Source organism: Chroicocephalus ridibundus, chromosome 14 (assembly GCF_963924245.1).
Source record: "Chroicocephalus ridibundus chromosome 14, bChrRid1.1, whole genome shotgun sequence".
Taxonomy (NCBI): domain Eukaryota; kingdom Metazoa; phylum Chordata; class Aves; order Charadriiformes; family Laridae; genus Chroicocephalus; species Chroicocephalus ridibundus.
The window spans coordinates 10,266,084-10,283,310 of record NC_086297.1 but is presented as its reverse complement, the minus strand read 5'-3'; the positions used below and the strand labels follow the sequence as shown (position 1 = coordinate 10,283,310).

The following is a 17,227-nucleotide window of genomic DNA, read 5'->3' as shown; positions in this document are numbered from 1 at the left end:
AGGTGAGTTATCATTGAGGTCAAGAAAACCAGGAATTCCTTAGTTTTACCATAATGAAAGCAAACAGAAACACTTTCTTACTGCCCATTTAAAGAAAAATAAGCTGATACTGCTTTACATATACCCTGGAAAAATATCACTAATCCTGGCTTGAGGTAAAAAAAAATGTAATAGCTTTGGTAATAATTTTCTGTGCTTCTGCTATCTTCATTCAAAATGCTTTCACATTTCACATTTGTACATTAATGCAAGTTTTTTTAAAGGCACTACAATCACTCTAGAGCAATCCCTGTGCAACGTGAGAATCCAGGTTTCCTACAGAATAGCTGGAATGCAGCATTAGCTGACATCTTGTTGCCTGTTCCCTTGGATGAATATTTTCATGCTAAAAAAACTGCAATCTCGCAACATATTCCACAAGGATACAATAGGCATAGTTGCATTGAGAAATACAGCAATAGCACAGATGACAGTTCTAAATTAGGAATGTGTTGAGATTTGCACTTAAAGGCACCGCAAAAATCCTTCTGTTTCACACTTTGATGATTATGCTTACATTTATTATCTAAACTTGATATAGTGACTCTTCAAAAGACATGACAGTTTTGGATATTTCTGTAACTCTGCACAGATCATATTTAAAATATTTTGGTTTCCCTCATATTTCTTTACATTCACAATGAAAAACAGATAACTAAGTGAAAATTGAAACACTTGCAGAAACACTGAAACATTGAGGACATCTTAGGTACACAAGTTAAGTATACCTACTTCATCCTCTGCTTTAGGAATACCTGGACTGAATTAATTTCAATTTAAGAATTCAAACAAAAAAAGAGCAAAAACTTGTACAAACTGAAGAGCGTGCAAAGAATCAATGTTTCAATGCATGGTATAAGATTATACTTGTGTAATCATTAGTTAATTAGATGTCCCATTTATTTTTTTGCCAAGAGCAATTTCTGCTCTCCATTAGCTATTTATGCCATTTTCCCACAGTGCATCAGATCAATCACCATCAGCACCGGTGCCTGACAACCTGAGAAAAGAAAGCACCATCCTGTTTTAATCTGCCCCTGGGGAGGTAACAGTACCTTTGCAAAGGCTATTTCCAAAAAAAACCACAAAATAACAGCTTTGCTATGTCAACAGTAGGTAGTACTTATAAGTGTTACTTGCTTTTATGGCCTCTCTTGATGTATTTGGCCTCCATTGCTACATTTAACATTTATACCTGCACCTAAGGCATTTACACCAAGAATGAAATAGAAAACTAAGTATTTCTCTATGAAAACAGTATGCTGCAAACAACTTCAGCAAGCTTTAAAGGTTATGCATTGGTCCAGCAAGATATTGCAGGCTGTAAACACCTCCTCAAGTCAGTGACAGCATATGCCACTCAACAGCTGTCAGAATTAGGCAATAAATCTTAGTTACAGCTGGTAAACATGTATTCCATGAAATTAGTTCTCCCCAGGCTTCATACACACTGTTCCCATAGAGGTCAGTGGGGCACCACACAGAGCTCAATGGGATGATCTCATTCTTAACAGGGACCACAGCTAATTCAGCCCTGCCCAAAACAACACCGCTTTGGTGACGGTTGCCAACCAACTGCTTAAAATCAAGCACACTAGGAATTTCATCCTGGCATGCTAATAAGATCACATGCTTACTGCACAGCTGAAATTTTAAGTTTAAGACCTCAGGGGGAAAAAAAAGTACAAGGAGCTAGAAAAGAGTATTTATGAAAATGGTCTGAAATTAGGAAAAAGGAGCAGAAATATAAGTAGTGTCAAACTAATGTAAAATAAAGGCCAGTTCTGTTATATCTGCATGTTCTTGGTTTTAGATCAATGACAAAAAAGTTACAGGTGTATTTACTATACAATGCCTTACAGAAATCTATTTTTATATTATCAAGCAAAAAGTCTACAAATAGTCAATTACATATTTCTGAATGTTTCTTCTGGCAAATAGTGTGTGTTTCTGCAACAACGTGTTTTGGAATTCATGCTGTTCTTTAAATCCAAGATCAGGCTTTTAAAGTGTATTTCTTCTTCCTTTTTTCAATTGGTAGGCATAACGACACTTACCTACTTCAAAGCGGTGGTGTAAAATCCCCAGGTAATTGCAGGAAAAGGGTTATAAGAACCATTGATCAATACCAGAAGCTTCCAAGGATCTTTGCCATATTCCAGTTTGGACAAATGCTTGACTTTGCGTGCATGTATTTCCCATAGCTGAAATAATTTCTCTCTAATTTCATAATTAAATTGTCATATCAGGTTATCCTACTGTGGTCTTTGCAGAACTGGAGAACTATACAGTTGCTAATATTTTTGCAAATAGTAACAAGAATAAAACAGAGTGATATGCTGTATGGTTTATATTGAGCAGAGGTTCTTATTTCTTTCTACTCTAGACACAAGAAATCTTTTGTCTTCTATCACTCAAAATGGCTTAACACTTGGTTTCCAGAGAAACTGGTTGCTTATAAAAGCTGACTGACCAACTGCTTATACTTAAATTTCTTCGCAGAAGACTCAGTCAGCTGCTTGTTTGGGTTGAGAACACGTGATGCTTATTACTTCCCATTTCTCATCCAAATCCAGCAGCTGGTACCTCATGACTCACAACCATGCCAATTCATTCTTGCAGTTCCTCATGGCCTTTTCTCATTAAGATAGTTATGGAAATTACACATCAGTTTGTATTTTCCACTACTTAAGTCCATACCATGGGGTGTGAGTTTTTTTCCCCTATCTTCAGATAGTTCACTTTGGGCTATTATGAAAAACACTGATCAAAAACTCCGTTACTATTCACCAACAATGATGTTCAGGAGCAGCTGAACAAACTTCTACTATGGCCTTGAGCAAACACTCTGGAATATCTGGGTTCACATTAGGAAAAAAAACAAAAATTAAGTATGTCATTCAGGAAGGACCCTATTCCTGTGCAACTGAGAGAGGACCAAATATTATTTATAGATGAAGTTACGCATTGGCTTACATAAAGGGAATTTAAGCAGTTAAGCTAAACTACAGATGTCCACATTTTACCCATTTTGTCCCAAAGATGACATGAGTAGTTGCTCTAATGGATTGAACAGGAACAGCTTTGACATGTGAATGATGTTTAACTGAGCTACAAACACAAAGGTCTTTTAAAACGTAACCTATGGTCCACAACAGGAAAATCATTATTTCAAGTGAATGAGAACCTTTCCTCCCCAACCAACAAGTTTTCCAAACCCAAGCCATCAGTTGACATACAATTCACAGAAAGTCACATCAATGTTAAACCTGTAAGATTATCACTGTTATTTCTGCTTTGTAATTCCCCCCCCCCCCCCCCCCCCGGTTTTTGAACAACGGCATTAGTTCTTTTTCCAGGATTCTGTTAACAAACAGTTACCCCAAAATGCATTGCATTCAATTGAAATAGAGTGAAATAAGAAACTCATGTGTGTATGTGTTTATTTATGGGTATGTATCCCTGTGAATAACTAATACGTGTAAGCAGAGAGCTGTCCCCTTTGTTTGAAGTTGCCTATTCTTCCACAAAACTTGTGATAAAACTAACATCAAGTAGCAACACTAATGCAATTTACTACTATTTAAAAAAAAAAAAAAACCCTGACAGCAAACCCCCCCCCCTAAGTATCAAAAGTCCTATTTGGAATAACTTTTACGATACAGTTAAAGCATACAACCTAAGGAAACGTCGACACTCTTACTTAGGCAGCATCCACAGGCCTGTCCACCATCTTGAATGGGGGCAGCGCGCCGCCATCTTGGGTGAGGCTCTTCCTGTCCCACTCCCACATAAAGCCGCGGGAGGCGGGGCGGATTATTTACCCGCCTCTCTGCCCTCACTCAAAATGGCCGTCGGCGCATCCGCTCCTCCTTCAGCTAGGCGTCGCGCCGGCGCGCTCCAGTGGCCGCTCAGCTCTAGGGCTGCAGGAGGCGGAGGTGCGGGGCCGTTCTATCCCACTCACAGCGCGCCCGGGTAGGTACTGGGGCAGGCTTGAAGGCGTGCTGGTCTGTCCCGGGGTGGGCTGAGGCGTAGGCTGTAGGCGGGTCTGTCCGCGGAAGGGGTGGTGGGGACCTAGCGCTGTGGAGAGCCGCGCCGTCCTTCAGGGAGCCGCCGGCGGCCCCTCCCGGGCTGCCCGTGCTCGGGAGCGCCTGAGGAGCCGTTGTGTCGGCCGGGGGCCGTTGCCCCGTCGGCCTGTTGAGGGCCGCTGGCGCCGAGACCCGGCTCACCCTGCGGGTTGTTCGGCGTTGGGCAGTAGCTGTAGCCCCGTCCCCTGGTGGCGGGACGCGCGGTGAGGGGAGAGCGGTTGGTGCTGGGGTCTCCTGGGGGAGGCGGGCGCTGGGAGCGGGGGGAAGTACAGGAAGCTCAGCCCAGGGCACGGCCCTAGCTCGATCGACGGTTGCAGTGAAGCTTTTGGGGTGCTTGTTTGAGGGTAGCTCACCCTCAGTGCAGAGCTTGGAGGAAGTATATGAGTGTTTATTTCGGTGCTGAATAATAGAATCACAGAATGGTTCGGGTCAGAAGGGACCTTAAAGATCACCAAGTCCCACCCGCTACCCTGGGGAGGGACGCTGGACCAAGTTGCTGAAAGCCTCATCCAGCCTGGCCTTGGTTTAATGTAAAACTCAACAAATTCAAGCAAAATTAGCAGCCCAAAGATACCCCTCTCTCTCTGTAATCGTAAAATTGTCATAGTAAAACCTTTGTGTTCACATAAAGGCACATTTATGACCGACTTTATCAAGTGTAAACTTAAGAAGCTGCTTTGGTGCTTTTTATTCCCTGAGGCACCTATCTCGCAAGCAGCTGTCATTGACTTTGAGTGTCCAACATTAAGCTGACACTGGCATTTGCATGATTGGAGTTCACTGAATAAATATGGTATGTGAATATTGAAGTTCATGTTAATGGATTGAACGGGCATGTATGCAAATTGTGTTTTAAGTAGGATGTGCTGTTTGTGAAATAAGGACAGGTTTCTGCAGTCGTCTTTATGTATTTGAGGACTTGTTGATATTTTTTAGGTTGCAGGCAGGAGAAGGCTTTGTATGTACTGAAATACTTTCCGGTATATTGAGAGCAAGTCACAGGAGTCATATGAAAATTAAAATTTGATGCTTGACATCCGGAGGAGATGGAGCATGCCTTATGCACAAGTGGTTTTGTTGCTTGGTTTCAGATTCTCTCAGATGTGTGGCTAAGAGATTAAAACCAAAGTCATATGTACTCTTTATTTAACTGAAAAGACTTGTCTAAATCTGCTTTATTAAATGGGGAAAAAAAAAATAATCCCCTGGAGGTCTATATCTAAACTAGCCAGTCAGTGCAGAATTGCAGGAGTGTCAGGTAGTATCTAAGAACAACGAGATGACTTAAGGACTAAAAATTGCATACTTTTCCTCTGTAATAACCTGGATGTGCTTGGGCCTGCTCTCTAGGTGTTTTTCGTGGTTATTCAAAAACCCATTGAATGTTGGCATTCTTCTGGAAGCCTGTTATCATGGGCAGCCAACAACAGCTTAATGCCAGCCTCCTACGAGCTGGTTCAGTGGGCAGAAGAGTTGGCTATTGAATCATTAAAGTGCCAAGTCAATAGAAGGGGTTGGTGTTCATTGTTTTCACTTTAGTGCTCAAGCAGTTCCCAGAATGCTTCCCAGGCATTTTGCTTCATCACACTGATCAGAAAAGTTCCTTTTTAGAAATACCTTTTGAGGAAGTCCGCTTAAACCCCGTATCTTAAGTCGTATGAAGACTGTAACACAAAAGAGCAAAACAGTAGATATTCTTGATTATGCCCTGCAAACACTATGACGCAATGCTTAGCGCATGCTTTCATTTCCCATTTACTTTTACTGTATTTATGTGCATCTCTACCAATTGGTGCAAGAGAAGCAGTAAGCAGCCTGTCCCTTTCTCTAGTGACAATTCTGAGAGGTCAGCTGGGTCCTCTTATGTTTCTGGCATCTTGTACAAATTGGTCTTTATGCTTGTGCTGAGTGTGTTAGGGTAGGACTGAGTTTTCCAGTGGAGCTCGCAATCATGCCAGAATTCAAACAATTTTGTGCTGTAAGTAGTAAGAACTTGCTGAAAATGCTGGCTGGGATTGCCCAGCTCTTACTGTTTTTAATTAGTACCTGTCTTTTTAATCTCTACTATTACTTTCTGACTAGGCTGAAGGTCCAGTCTTATTGGTGAGAGACAAACAGACTTGTTGGAAGGTCCTGGTTTTGTTCTTGAGTTGTCTTGAAAGATGGGGATGCTGTATATGGCATTATGTGACAGTGGCACTGCTAGGCAGAGGCTGTAACCCTTGATGGTCTGCCTTCAGAGATGAGAGGCCCAAGGTCTGTGTTGCAGAAGGCTGTGCTGTCCTGCCTCGCCTGCCAGGCTGGCCCCTCACGGCAGCCTTTGCAGTTAGCAGGAAAAATGCTGTCAAAGAACTTTCTGTTGCTCTTGCTGTTCTATTTGTTTTAAGTGTGCATGAATTAGCAACAACATTGTTCTGGGTTCTTGTTTTTCACATTTTCTTCTGGAATGTTGGTGTGATAGAAAGGAAGAGGCTTTTATTCCCAAAATGACAAGTTTCTCAAAGAGTTCAAATTCCTGTTGTTGTGCAAGTCTCTGCATGGCAGTTTTTCTTTGCAGTTTTTAAGTGTGCATATTGCTTTTCCTGTGAAAAAAAGACTATCTTCTTACCCTGAACATCTTTTGTAGTCTAGATTAAGACTTGATAAGTCCTGACGAATGCTAAGAAGGGAGAGTGTTGGAGTCAGCAATGATTTTAAATTCTTAATTATCTTCTTTTTTTTTTGTTATTGAGGTTTCATGAGTCAGACTGGGCTGTTGACAGTTTCTTCCGAAGATGTACATGCTGGTTGAAAACCGCACAAGTTCCTATCTTCATCTGAAGAGGTCACCTGGCATCCGATCCTGGTCTCTCTTTGTTGGTAAGACTGTAATATTCCTCAGTTTATTTCAGAGCTTGTTTTAAAGGAAGGGGGTCACAGAATAAATTCCTGAAAGAGCCTCTGAGATGCCTGTCTTTAGGCATTTTTCTTTGAAGAAGAGGAATCATCATGCCTTGAAAGTCTCCTTTAGCGTAGCCGCTCAGTCAGTCTGAAGTCTCCTCCTCAGTGTGGCAGTTTTGCTGTGAGACTGGTAACTTTTCAGTCTGTCATCTGCAGCGCCTCAGAGGCTCATGGACAGAATTTTAAGGGAGTCCTGGAAGATGAAGAAAAGAAAGCTTATTATAATGCTATATAGCAATATAAATGTGAAGCTTCTGAAGGGGATGCATACTTATGTTGAAAAAAATACAGGCTTTCAGAAATGGAAAAATCTTCAGTAGAGCGGTGCTGGGGTTAGATCTTGTGTGTGGTTGACAGTGAACTCTTAACGGTACTGTGTGTATGAAATAGGAAGTCATACAGGATGTTCTGAAGGGCATCTTTTTTTAAACTCTACTGAATATGCGGGAAAAAAACATAGGGAGTGGTACTACTTAGGACCACACTGAGAGCATTGGTGGGGAAAATGTGGCATATCCTGCTTTCCAGCTGAGTAGATCCCGTTGCAGTATCACCACAACGTTGTCATTGCGTTCAGTGATGCTGTCTTGTCACACTCTCATCGAGACAAGATCTTTGCAGTTGCAGCACCACTCTGGGGCAAGAGGCACTCTTCCACTGCTGCTTCCTCAACAGGAGGACACAACTTTATTGCAGAAGCGTTCTCCTGGCTCCACAGAGCACTTAGAGGGGAAAAATAACTGTTGTAGTGTTTATGTTAGCATGCTCAAAGTTGTATTGCACTCAAGAGGAAGTATGGTGTAATGGTTATGTTGAGAGTCCCTCCGAAGTTCCGTTCCTGATTCTGTCATGACCTTTTATTTCAGATCTCAGCTCCTGTGCTCTTGAGTGTCTTTGCAGAATGGGAGGGTTTTTATACTGAGTTCAGAGAAAAATAACTGACTCTCTTATACAGTGATCAATGTTGTAATCACATTTGTCCCTTTTTTGAAAAGTGATGAACTTGTGAATATTCATATGTTTTTCATCAAGGAATTTTAGATGGTTCGAGCTACTTGTTTATCTTAATTCTCTCCCCTTTCATCCTAGGAATAGCCTCCATAGGTTTGGCTGCCGCTTATTATAGTGCAGGTAATGGCCTATCTTTTTTTTTTTTAGGAATTGTTTATTTCCCGTTGATCTGTTTTTCATGCTGATGACTCCTCTCTGCAGCTTCTGTCTGGCCTTAAGGGTAGCTGATAGGTACCTATCAGCTGCCTTAAGGGTAGCTGATAGGTACCTATCAGCTTTGTGGTGTGAATATTAAAATCCAATAATAATTGTTGCCTGTGTATGACTTACTGTGCTTTAATGCTCTATTTCTTACTCAGCCTCCCTTTCCATTTGCAAGAGTATTTTTAATAATGATATTTAGTACTCTCTGGTATTTTGTACTTTCAGAGTGTTTTATAAATGTGATTAGCTGGTCCTCACGGCTCTCCTGGGAAGACAGATAATGATTATTTGCCACCATAATGAAATGATTACCTTGCCTTTGATGGAAGTGCTCTATTTCTCTGGAAACTGTTAAATCATCACTGGCAGAGATTACTCATGAAAACACCTTTAGGGAACAGACAGCTACTGCTGCTTCCTTCCCCCCTGCAATAGAGTGCATGGAACCAAATGTCAGGTGTCCTTCCATCTGCGGAATTTGTCCTGCAGGCTGTCCTGTGATTCTCTTGCTGTGTCCTATTAACATCAAATTTTAAAATTAATAGTGTGTAGGAGTATACTACCAATATAATCAATGTATTTTTACTTCAAGAGCAAAGTCCAGTGAAAGCTGCTTGAGATGCCAGCTATATCAGCCTTTTTTTTCTTAAGATATTGCAACAAAGTTTTCTGAAACAATACTTATCACAGTTCTATTCTGCTTTCAGTAAAAGTCTGAGTAAGCAAATTGATTAGGCTGCTATATGTTAACATTTCCAGGACATAAAATGCAAATATTTGTTTGTCAAGAGGGCTGACTGCTTCCTTTTATGAAGAAACATGTTTGCTTCAATGAATTTCCATTGTCCCTTACCTTTGTCCTCTGCAGCAGAAATATATGATAGTTGGGAGCAGGTTGAGAGTTTTGTGGATGCCTTTTAAGATGCCTGTGCTTTTAGGGAAGAGAAAGGCGTGTAGTGATGTTACAACCTTGCCAATAATACATATGGTTATAATTCTGCACAGTTTGGAGTCCAGTGTAGATGGAGTCTTTGAAAAATATGTGAAGATTTTCTGTATTTTTATCCTGGGAGAGCACTGTAAAATAGCTTGCTTTACAACTAAAGGCAAAAATGTTGCATCAGAGAAACCTTTTTTCTTTTGCTGTCTTTCAAGGGAGCATGTTGCTTTTAAGGCTAACTGTTTGAATACTAAAGAAGGCAAAAACCACTCTGAATTTGTGCATTTTTTTTGCATTGTTCAGACAGCTTGGCATGGAAGCTCTTCTATATGGCCGGGTGTTTCTTTGTGGCAGCGCAGAATCTGGAGCAGTGGGAGGTAAGACGCTGAACTCAGGGAAATGAGGTCGTGCAAGTTTGGGACCAGTTGTCAGATGCTGATTCCAGCAGCCCTGTGCCTTTGCTCAGTCCAAACAGATGAGTTATGCTTTTGGTTTTGAGGAAACCCTTTGGGGTTGCTGTACTAGGACTAGAATTAGGGCAGTAATTCTTTCACTACGCAAGTGTGAAAATGTGATGTGAAATACAAGAGTGTTCTTTAAGGGGAGATTTGCCCTAAACTATTTTGTGGCCTTTTGTTCCTCTTATATAAAAAAGGGAGAAAGAATGTCACATTCAGCTGCTGCAATGTGATTTGTACTTACTGTGCCAGTTAATGACAAACCGGGGTAGCTCTAACCTTTCAGGCTGCTCAGCTGTTTTCCACTGGGAAAAGAGTGGTGCGTTTGGAGCTGGTTTATAATCTTGTGGATGCTGATTTGTTGGGAGTTGGACTGAGACCAATAACCTGCTATATAGGCTTGTCACCTTACTCACCTGAGTTGTTATTGGAATAAGCAACCCACACATATGAGACAGCTTCTTTTCATCGATAGGGATATTTTAAATCTAGTGTCAGCCTGGCCCATGTAGTTCCAACACTGGAACTTTGGTGTTAGTTACTGTGTTAGTGAAAAGTGTAGCTAGAATTTATGTTCACTCTATGCTTATACTGTAGGCCAAATGTGTACATCAAAAGTGAAAATTAAAGGAGCTCCAAGTTAGTGTTCACATCTGACTCCAGGCAAGTTTTTTCCTATGTAAGGAATGTGGCAAGGTGGGCAATGAAACCAGCTTTGACTTCCTTTTAGAAGTAATGTGGGAGTTCTGGAAAAGTCTCTATTAAAGCCAGGAGCAAGATTGTGATTTTCACAGTCTAGTAATAGCGGAACATCTCTAAAATAGCTGTATTTTTCTGTGTTACTGTGTTTTCCTTTGTAACTATTTTTATTTTACTTTGAAGCATAGCTACTGATGGTGTTTTTAAGAAAATCTTGATTTTTTTTTTTTTGTTTTTCAATTTTACAGGAAGCTGTATTTGATAAGAACAAGGGAACAGTCTGCCTAAAAACATTCAATCTTTACAAAAAAATACTGACCTTCTCAAAAGGAGGCAATGAACAAGGTGAGAAAGCAGTATCTGTGGTAGCAAATGTGGTGAGCAGACAGAAGAAAAGCATACGTGCCCATTTAATAAGCTTCTCTGGAGTTCTGTACTCAAATTAGTCACATCTGTTTCCAGATCACTTTTGTTCCCAAGCAGCAGATGTAATTTACCTCTCAGGACCCAACTGCTTTTTCAGGTTAGGGTGCTGAATGCATCTTGTTAGTTATTTTAATCCAGAGTAATTAGGTTTACACATTGCTTTCCATTATAGTCTTAGCCATTCCTTTGGGATGTTAATGTGCAGGTTTGTATTTCCCTTGGCTAGCCTGCTTTGCAGGTGGGACTGGTGAAAAACTTAAACTTTGTGGATTCAGGAGTTGAGACTTCTATATTCTAATCTGGTTTTGGTAGCAGGCGAATCTTTAGATATCATGTGCAAGCAGGCATGTTATATCTTGCAGATATATAATATGTATTTAAGCCAGCATATTCAGTAGGCTCATCTTAATGCAGCATCTAATTTCTTCGGAGCTTCCTGTGGGAGTAACAAAAGTTGAGGTATAATGTGTGACTTGGCTGAGTCACTGTGAGACGGGAGCTTTATTGCAAACTAAAGTAGGATCCTTTTCAATGGCAGATGTTTTTTATTCTACTTGCTAGTCTAAATCAAACCAACTCTCAATATGCTTAGACCACTGACAAAATTTGGAATGTCCTTAAGTTGAATTGGTTTTTTAAACAGTCCATTTTGGAGATGGAAGATAAGAGATGTGGAGAGAAGGCTGTTTAATATTTCTGAACTTTTCTGTAGGGTGTGTTTATATGTTGGGGAGCTGAGCATGTCTCTTCCCAAGAGGTTATTTGGTAATATCTGTTTCAAGTACTGTTAATGTGGGGACCCAGAGATCTGCAGATGTTCAAACAGTTAAATCTTTTAGTATTTGTTCAGTCTCAGTAAACTTAACACACTTACCTGCTCTGTACAGAAAAATAGTTAAAACTGTCATTAAAGTGGGAAACATAAGTAATAAACTAGTGGTCCCCAATTTCTGGGGGCAGTGTTTCTTGTTCGTTAGGGCCTATACCAGCTAGTGTGTGCTGTAGTCCCTCCTTGTTTGTTCGATATGAATCGCTCAGGTATTTGCTATTGCAGGACTGCCCCGGTTGTATGGGATCAGAGCAATAGTACTCAAGAGTATGGAGTCTCAGCAGAGCTGAGAGTTTACTGTAATGCTAATAGATTACTTTGTTTTCCACATCTGTTTACAGTAGTGGCTCTACTGAATGAGATCCGAGATGTGAACGTGGAAGAGGAGACTGTGCGGTATTTTGGGAAGGGTTACCTGGTTGTGCTGCGATTTGCCACTGGATTTTCACACCCACTGACTCAGAGTGCAGTGCTGGGCTGTAGAAGGTGCAGTGTGGACTTTTTTTTTTAATTAGAATGTGTAAGGTGGGAAATACCAATCATGTTGATCAGTAATTGTCAGGTATTGACTCAGATCCATTTTCATACTTGCTGATATGACTTTGTGTTACTCAGTTTAACTTTTAAAAATCCTTTAATGCTTTCAGTTGCAGACATTTGGGTAACACCATCTCTCATCAGGAGACTGATCATATTTAGATATCTAAGAACCCTTTAGTGTTGCAAGTCTGCTGTAGTTACCTTCACTAGCTCAGCTGTGCAAAGGCAGAGGTGATTAATTCTATTTTGCAAACATTCAGTGTATTTATCAGTTAACAGGATTTATTTTAAGCATCGATAATCAGAAATCTTGCAGTAGGGACTGTGGGGAAAAGGATTGACTGGTTGCGATGTGGAAGTAATGGCTTGGCTTGGTGTGCCTTCGCAAGTGGGATGCTGTCAGTCATACTCTATTCCATATGTTGACTGGCCCTTCATGCAGTTATTCTCAAGAATCAATGTCCTGTCCTTGTCAACCCCACAGTTCCACTAACCCTTACGTTGTTTTTTCTTTTCCACAGTGATGTGGAAGCAATTGCCAAACTCATTACTAGTTTTCTGGAACTGGACAGAGTAGAGAGCCAACAAGATCTCTCTCAGAGTAGCGAAACAGAGGCTAGTGATGCAGATGAACCACAGGATAAATATTAATAGTCGTCATGAGCTGAAGAAAGCAGAGGCGTTCAAACATCTGGAAAATACACTGATCGTTCTTCAGAAAAAGAAATCCTCACAATCTTGACCTGGGCATTTCTCTACATGTGCATGTGTAATGGGAGGAATTTGTCCTAGGGCACCTTTTTTAGTGATAAACTGCTTCAAGATCCACGCTCCTGGTATTGCCATTGTAGGGTCCAAAGCAAATTCTGGTTTATTTGTTCCTTTGCCTCAGTTCCTGCATGTGGACACTGCTGGCTTTTGAACTTTGTCAGCTCATCCAACTTGTCTAGGAATAGTTATTTATTAATGAATGGGTTTGAAATCACTTATTGCTTTGCCATTAATGAAGTGGCGATACAGATGTAAACATCTGCTGCAGGTACAGTATACAAATGCAGAAGAGTTGAATTTGTAATGCATAACACAATGCTTTGAGGTTTTTCTTGAGATGTTATAAATGACTGAGTATATTGTGAAATTGGTTTTAAGCAGCTTAATATATGCAATTAGGTGATGCGGGATAGTGGCACTTTTACATTCTCTACTACTGACTCGCCACTAAGATACCAGTGGAAATTAAAGTTGCAGTTACTGTCTTGGAATTAGAAACACCAGGCTGATCAACTTGTTACACTGTCTTACTTCTCTTGTGCTTGCCAAGGAGCCATAAACAGTAAACAAAAACTGATCATGTTGATGATTCAACATCTTTGGGGTGTTCTAGCTTAATTCTATTCTGCTTAACTTCTAAGCATAGACTACCCCAAGATAAAAGAACCTATTTCTAGACCTCAACATTTACTATTTTAACTGTGTATTTAGAAAGGAAGGAAAGACCATCTGTTACTTTAGGTAGGGAGAAAACTGACGTCAAACAATGTGGCAGCCTAGATTTGTTTAGTATTTCCTCACTTGAAATGGTACCAAAGTGCTAAATAATTTTTAAGATAGCTGGGATAGATCCAATGTTTGACTTGCATCCAAGTTTTACTCCAGGGGTGTGTAGTATTGTCTGTTTTGACAAACGGTTTCACAAATGGTTGAAATATGAATTTTCCAAGATATTTTTTGAAGTAAAAGCTACCTCCATTAGCCAACATGTTCTGTCTAGAAACTAAAACTTCATCGTGCCTGTATCAACTTGTCAGTACAAGAAAAAAGTTTTAAAGAGATGAAAATGCCTTCAACGTGCTAAAACTGCTTGTCTTAAAGTTCACTAGGTTTTATTTAGGAGTTATATGGTCTTAAGACCTGAATTAGAAAATATTTAAGCTGTTACTTCTAGGAGATCTGAAGGGGGTACAAAGTAACTGTGTTCCCCTTTCACGTTTGGCCAGCAGCAAATGTCTTCTGGCAGCAGCTTCTTTGGGACTTAACCTGTATTCTTGTTTCAAAGCGCTCTACCTCTACAGAAGAGAAAGCTCTAAAAAGATTTCAGCAGAAGTTGTGTCTTGTTGTGTGCTGTGTTATGGCTGTATCGGAAACTAAGTATGTGCTTATCTCACCCAAGAACGGGTTGTACTGAGATTTCTCCTCCAGCCACTTAGACCCAGTATGGGAACCGTGAGACAAAGTGCTCTTACTGTCGCTTTGAAAGGGTCATTGGACTGTCGCAGGGAGGTAGCTGTTGATGCAGCTTGACTGCAGCACAGAAGTGGGTCTATTTCTGTTAAATAAGAAAGAAACTTGTAATCACATCAGGTGTCAAAGCAGACCTCTGCTGATAGAGCTGCTTGTGAAGCCCTCTGAGTTGGGGGGGCTAATCATGTGGCTTTCAATCTCCATCCCACCATCACTGGAATTGGGAAGCTGCTGTGTACAAATGTGGGAAAATGAGATTGCAGGCAATTAGCTAAATTCGGCCTTTATTCTGAAGCACAGCTGTAAGCTAAGAATAATATCAATCCTGCTTAAAAAAAAAATATTGCAGGGTGTAACACTTCGTAGAGTTCTTCATTTAAATCTACTGTAATACGTACCCTGGGTGACACTCATTTTAGAGAGAGGAGAACGAGATTGGGAATTTGGAGAACTCTTCTTCCCCCCAGCACTGTGTAAAATGAGAATGTCAGGTGTTGTGAGGACTTCCAGTAAGAAATACGGGAAGAGTATTTAATGGGACAACGTAAGCAAAAGAGCTCAGCCTGCAGGTACCCGCTGCTTTGTAGCAAGGCTCTTCAGAGGGAGCCCATGGTACGGACGCGCATTGCACTTACATTCTGAGCCTGCGGATTTGGCCATGGAGGAAACGGACAAAACTACCTGTGCGCAATCTTGGCTGCACTGGATTTCTTTTGTATTTCTATGAGAGCTAACATTCTGTGGAAGATACTGCCATGCTGTGTTTTTTTCCAGTTAAAAATCAGCTTTAGAAAGGTACGACTGTGGATCTAACCCTGCACTGCATCATGTGCCCTGCTTCTGCTGAGCTCTTCTGTGCCTCTAGCTTGCTCTACATCCTTCACGTTAGTAATGTGTGTGCGTATGGACTATGCAATATCATTATACAAAGCCCAAAGCAATATGAGGAAAATTCAGAATCCCTAGAAGGGGGAATAACCTATAGTAAGATATAACATAGCTTAAAATACATTCTGTGGAGTAAGTTGTGTTTTGAGTTGATGTCAGATGATCATCTCTTTAGAGGTGTTCTATAGTGTTGCCCTATAGACAGGTAGTGGGGAGAGGGATGGCTGCTGGCATGTGCTGTGTGTCTGGGAGGAATATTTAGACTCCTCGGCCTTTCCTGTGGAACTGCTGGTGCACTCCTCTCTTGTGCTGTTTCCATTTTGCCTCTTGTGGCACTGTCACGGTACAAACCGGTACAGTTCCAAACGGGAGCCGGAGTTCCCTGGACTGAGCTGATGCGAAGGCTGAGTGAGTAAATTCTTCAAGTTTGGTGGGTCCCGGCTGCGTGCTGTGTGTCTGACACTGCTGGCTGATCAAACAACCGGGGAGTCAGTAAATTCCTGTGCAGCGTGTCCTGGCCACAGGCCGAGTGCCGGGTGCTGCTGGCTGGCCCGTACAACCGGGAGCTCACGGTGGTTCTGACCCACAGTGCGGGCGAAGGCTGGCACAGCCTGGCGCCCGCAGGCCTCACGGGAATGTGTATCACAGGCTGATGTGTATTTCTCTTGATCTAGGTTTTGAGCTTCCCATCTTCAAAAACTGTTTGTCTTTTGTACTTGAAGACATATCCAGATTTTCATGTTTTGCAGTAACTGTGTGCATGGAAAATTAAATTTGCAAATTGCTGTTAACATGGATTTGGTTACGTCAGAGTCTGCAGACTCCTCAGTGGTGCGATGCAGCTTGAAGGAACGGCTGGGAACAGCAGGTGCCAACTGGGGACAGGTTCTGTTCTTCCCTCTTCCACTAGTCCTTTCTCTCAGCCTCTTGCTGCTTTTTACCATTTTGCTGAGGGCTTTTTTGGATGGTTTTCCTCACTTCTCCTGGGCCTAGCATATGGAAAGGCCCAGTAAACGTAGCCTTGTCTGCCTGATGCAGTGTGGCTTGTACTAAAAGCAATGATGTGAAAAACTAGTTTTGGTTAGGAAATGAGACGCTCCTAGAAGAGTAGTACAGATGTATTTGTTAAGGTTTTTGCATCTCAGGCTGTCTAGTACCTTGAGACTAGACAGTTGTAGTTTGCCTTACAAATTACTTGAAAACCTGCATAAAAGATCTTTAAGTTTGATCACCCCCCTGCTCCATGAAGCCAACACTTTATCTCCCTTAATCTAAGTGTATGTTAAACGCCGTTTGGCAGATGCTTCAGCTTAAACCCCAGTAGCGTGTTCGCCGTTACCTGCATGTCTGTGGTTAGGTGGGATCACGGCCTCGGCTCTCACACTGCGCTGCAGCTGTACAAAGGGAGGAAGCTGCATTATCTAAGCCATAATCTAATATTCTGCTGGCTCACAAAATGAGGTATTCCAGTAACTAGGATCAACTGTACAAGTCTCAAAAGAAAATGGAAGTATTTATACTCTATAGGTGGGATGTGACTCGTGTACTGTATTTATGAAGTTACGCAGATACCAAAAGCTAAGCTGGCTTACATAGAGTGCGCTAGTTCTGACACTGCAGTAGATTGCTGAGAGGCAAAAATACTTCTCAAAATGTTTAGAAGTTGCTTTTCTACTTGAAAATTGCAAGTAGAATTTCAGCAAGGGCTTGTTTATTGTCTTTTTTTTTAAAAAAAAAAGTCCATTGATAAAATGAACTTTGATAACTTGTTTTTTGTCACTGTAGTCTTTTATATTGTTTTTAATTAAAATGTTTTAAAATATTAATGGCTGTCTAAATTACTGCTTGGCACAGACCTACTGAAGGAGTTAATGGGGGGGAGGACGGAGTAGATGAAGCCCAAATACTTAGCTCATTACTGACC

The 17,227-nt window shown here is 41.2% G+C and overlaps 1 protein-coding gene across 4 annotated transcripts; it reads left to right on the top strand.

The window, feature by feature from the left end:
* Nucleotides 1-3,732: 3,732 nt before the first annotated feature.
* On the top strand, nucleotides 3,733-17,129 carry LOC134523370 (cytochrome b-245 chaperone 1). Of its 4 annotated transcripts, none has more exons than XM_063352246.1 (7): nucleotides 3,733-4,014; nucleotides 6,860-6,986; nucleotides 8,157-8,198; nucleotides 9,526-9,599; nucleotides 10,628-10,724; nucleotides 11,979-12,120; nucleotides 12,696-17,129. In XM_063352246.1, exons 2-7 carry the CDS (start codon nucleotides 6,902-6,904, stop codon nucleotides 12,823-12,825), a joined length of 570 nt encoding a protein of 189 aa, XP_063208316.1. In that variant the 5' UTR covers nucleotides 3,733-4,014; nucleotides 6,860-6,901; the 3' UTR covers nucleotides 12,826-17,129. The 4 variants fall into 4 exon arrangements, with proteins under 4 accessions (XP_063208316.1, XP_063208317.1, XP_063208314.1 ...); XM_063352244.1 differs by having other exon boundaries at nucleotides 3,766-4,014; nucleotides 11,976-12,120; XM_063352245.1 differs by lacking the exon at nucleotides 3,733-4,014 and adding an exon at nucleotides 4,092-4,330 and having other exon boundaries at nucleotides 11,976-12,120.
* The last annotated feature ends 98 nt before the right edge of the window (nucleotides 17,130-17,227 follow it).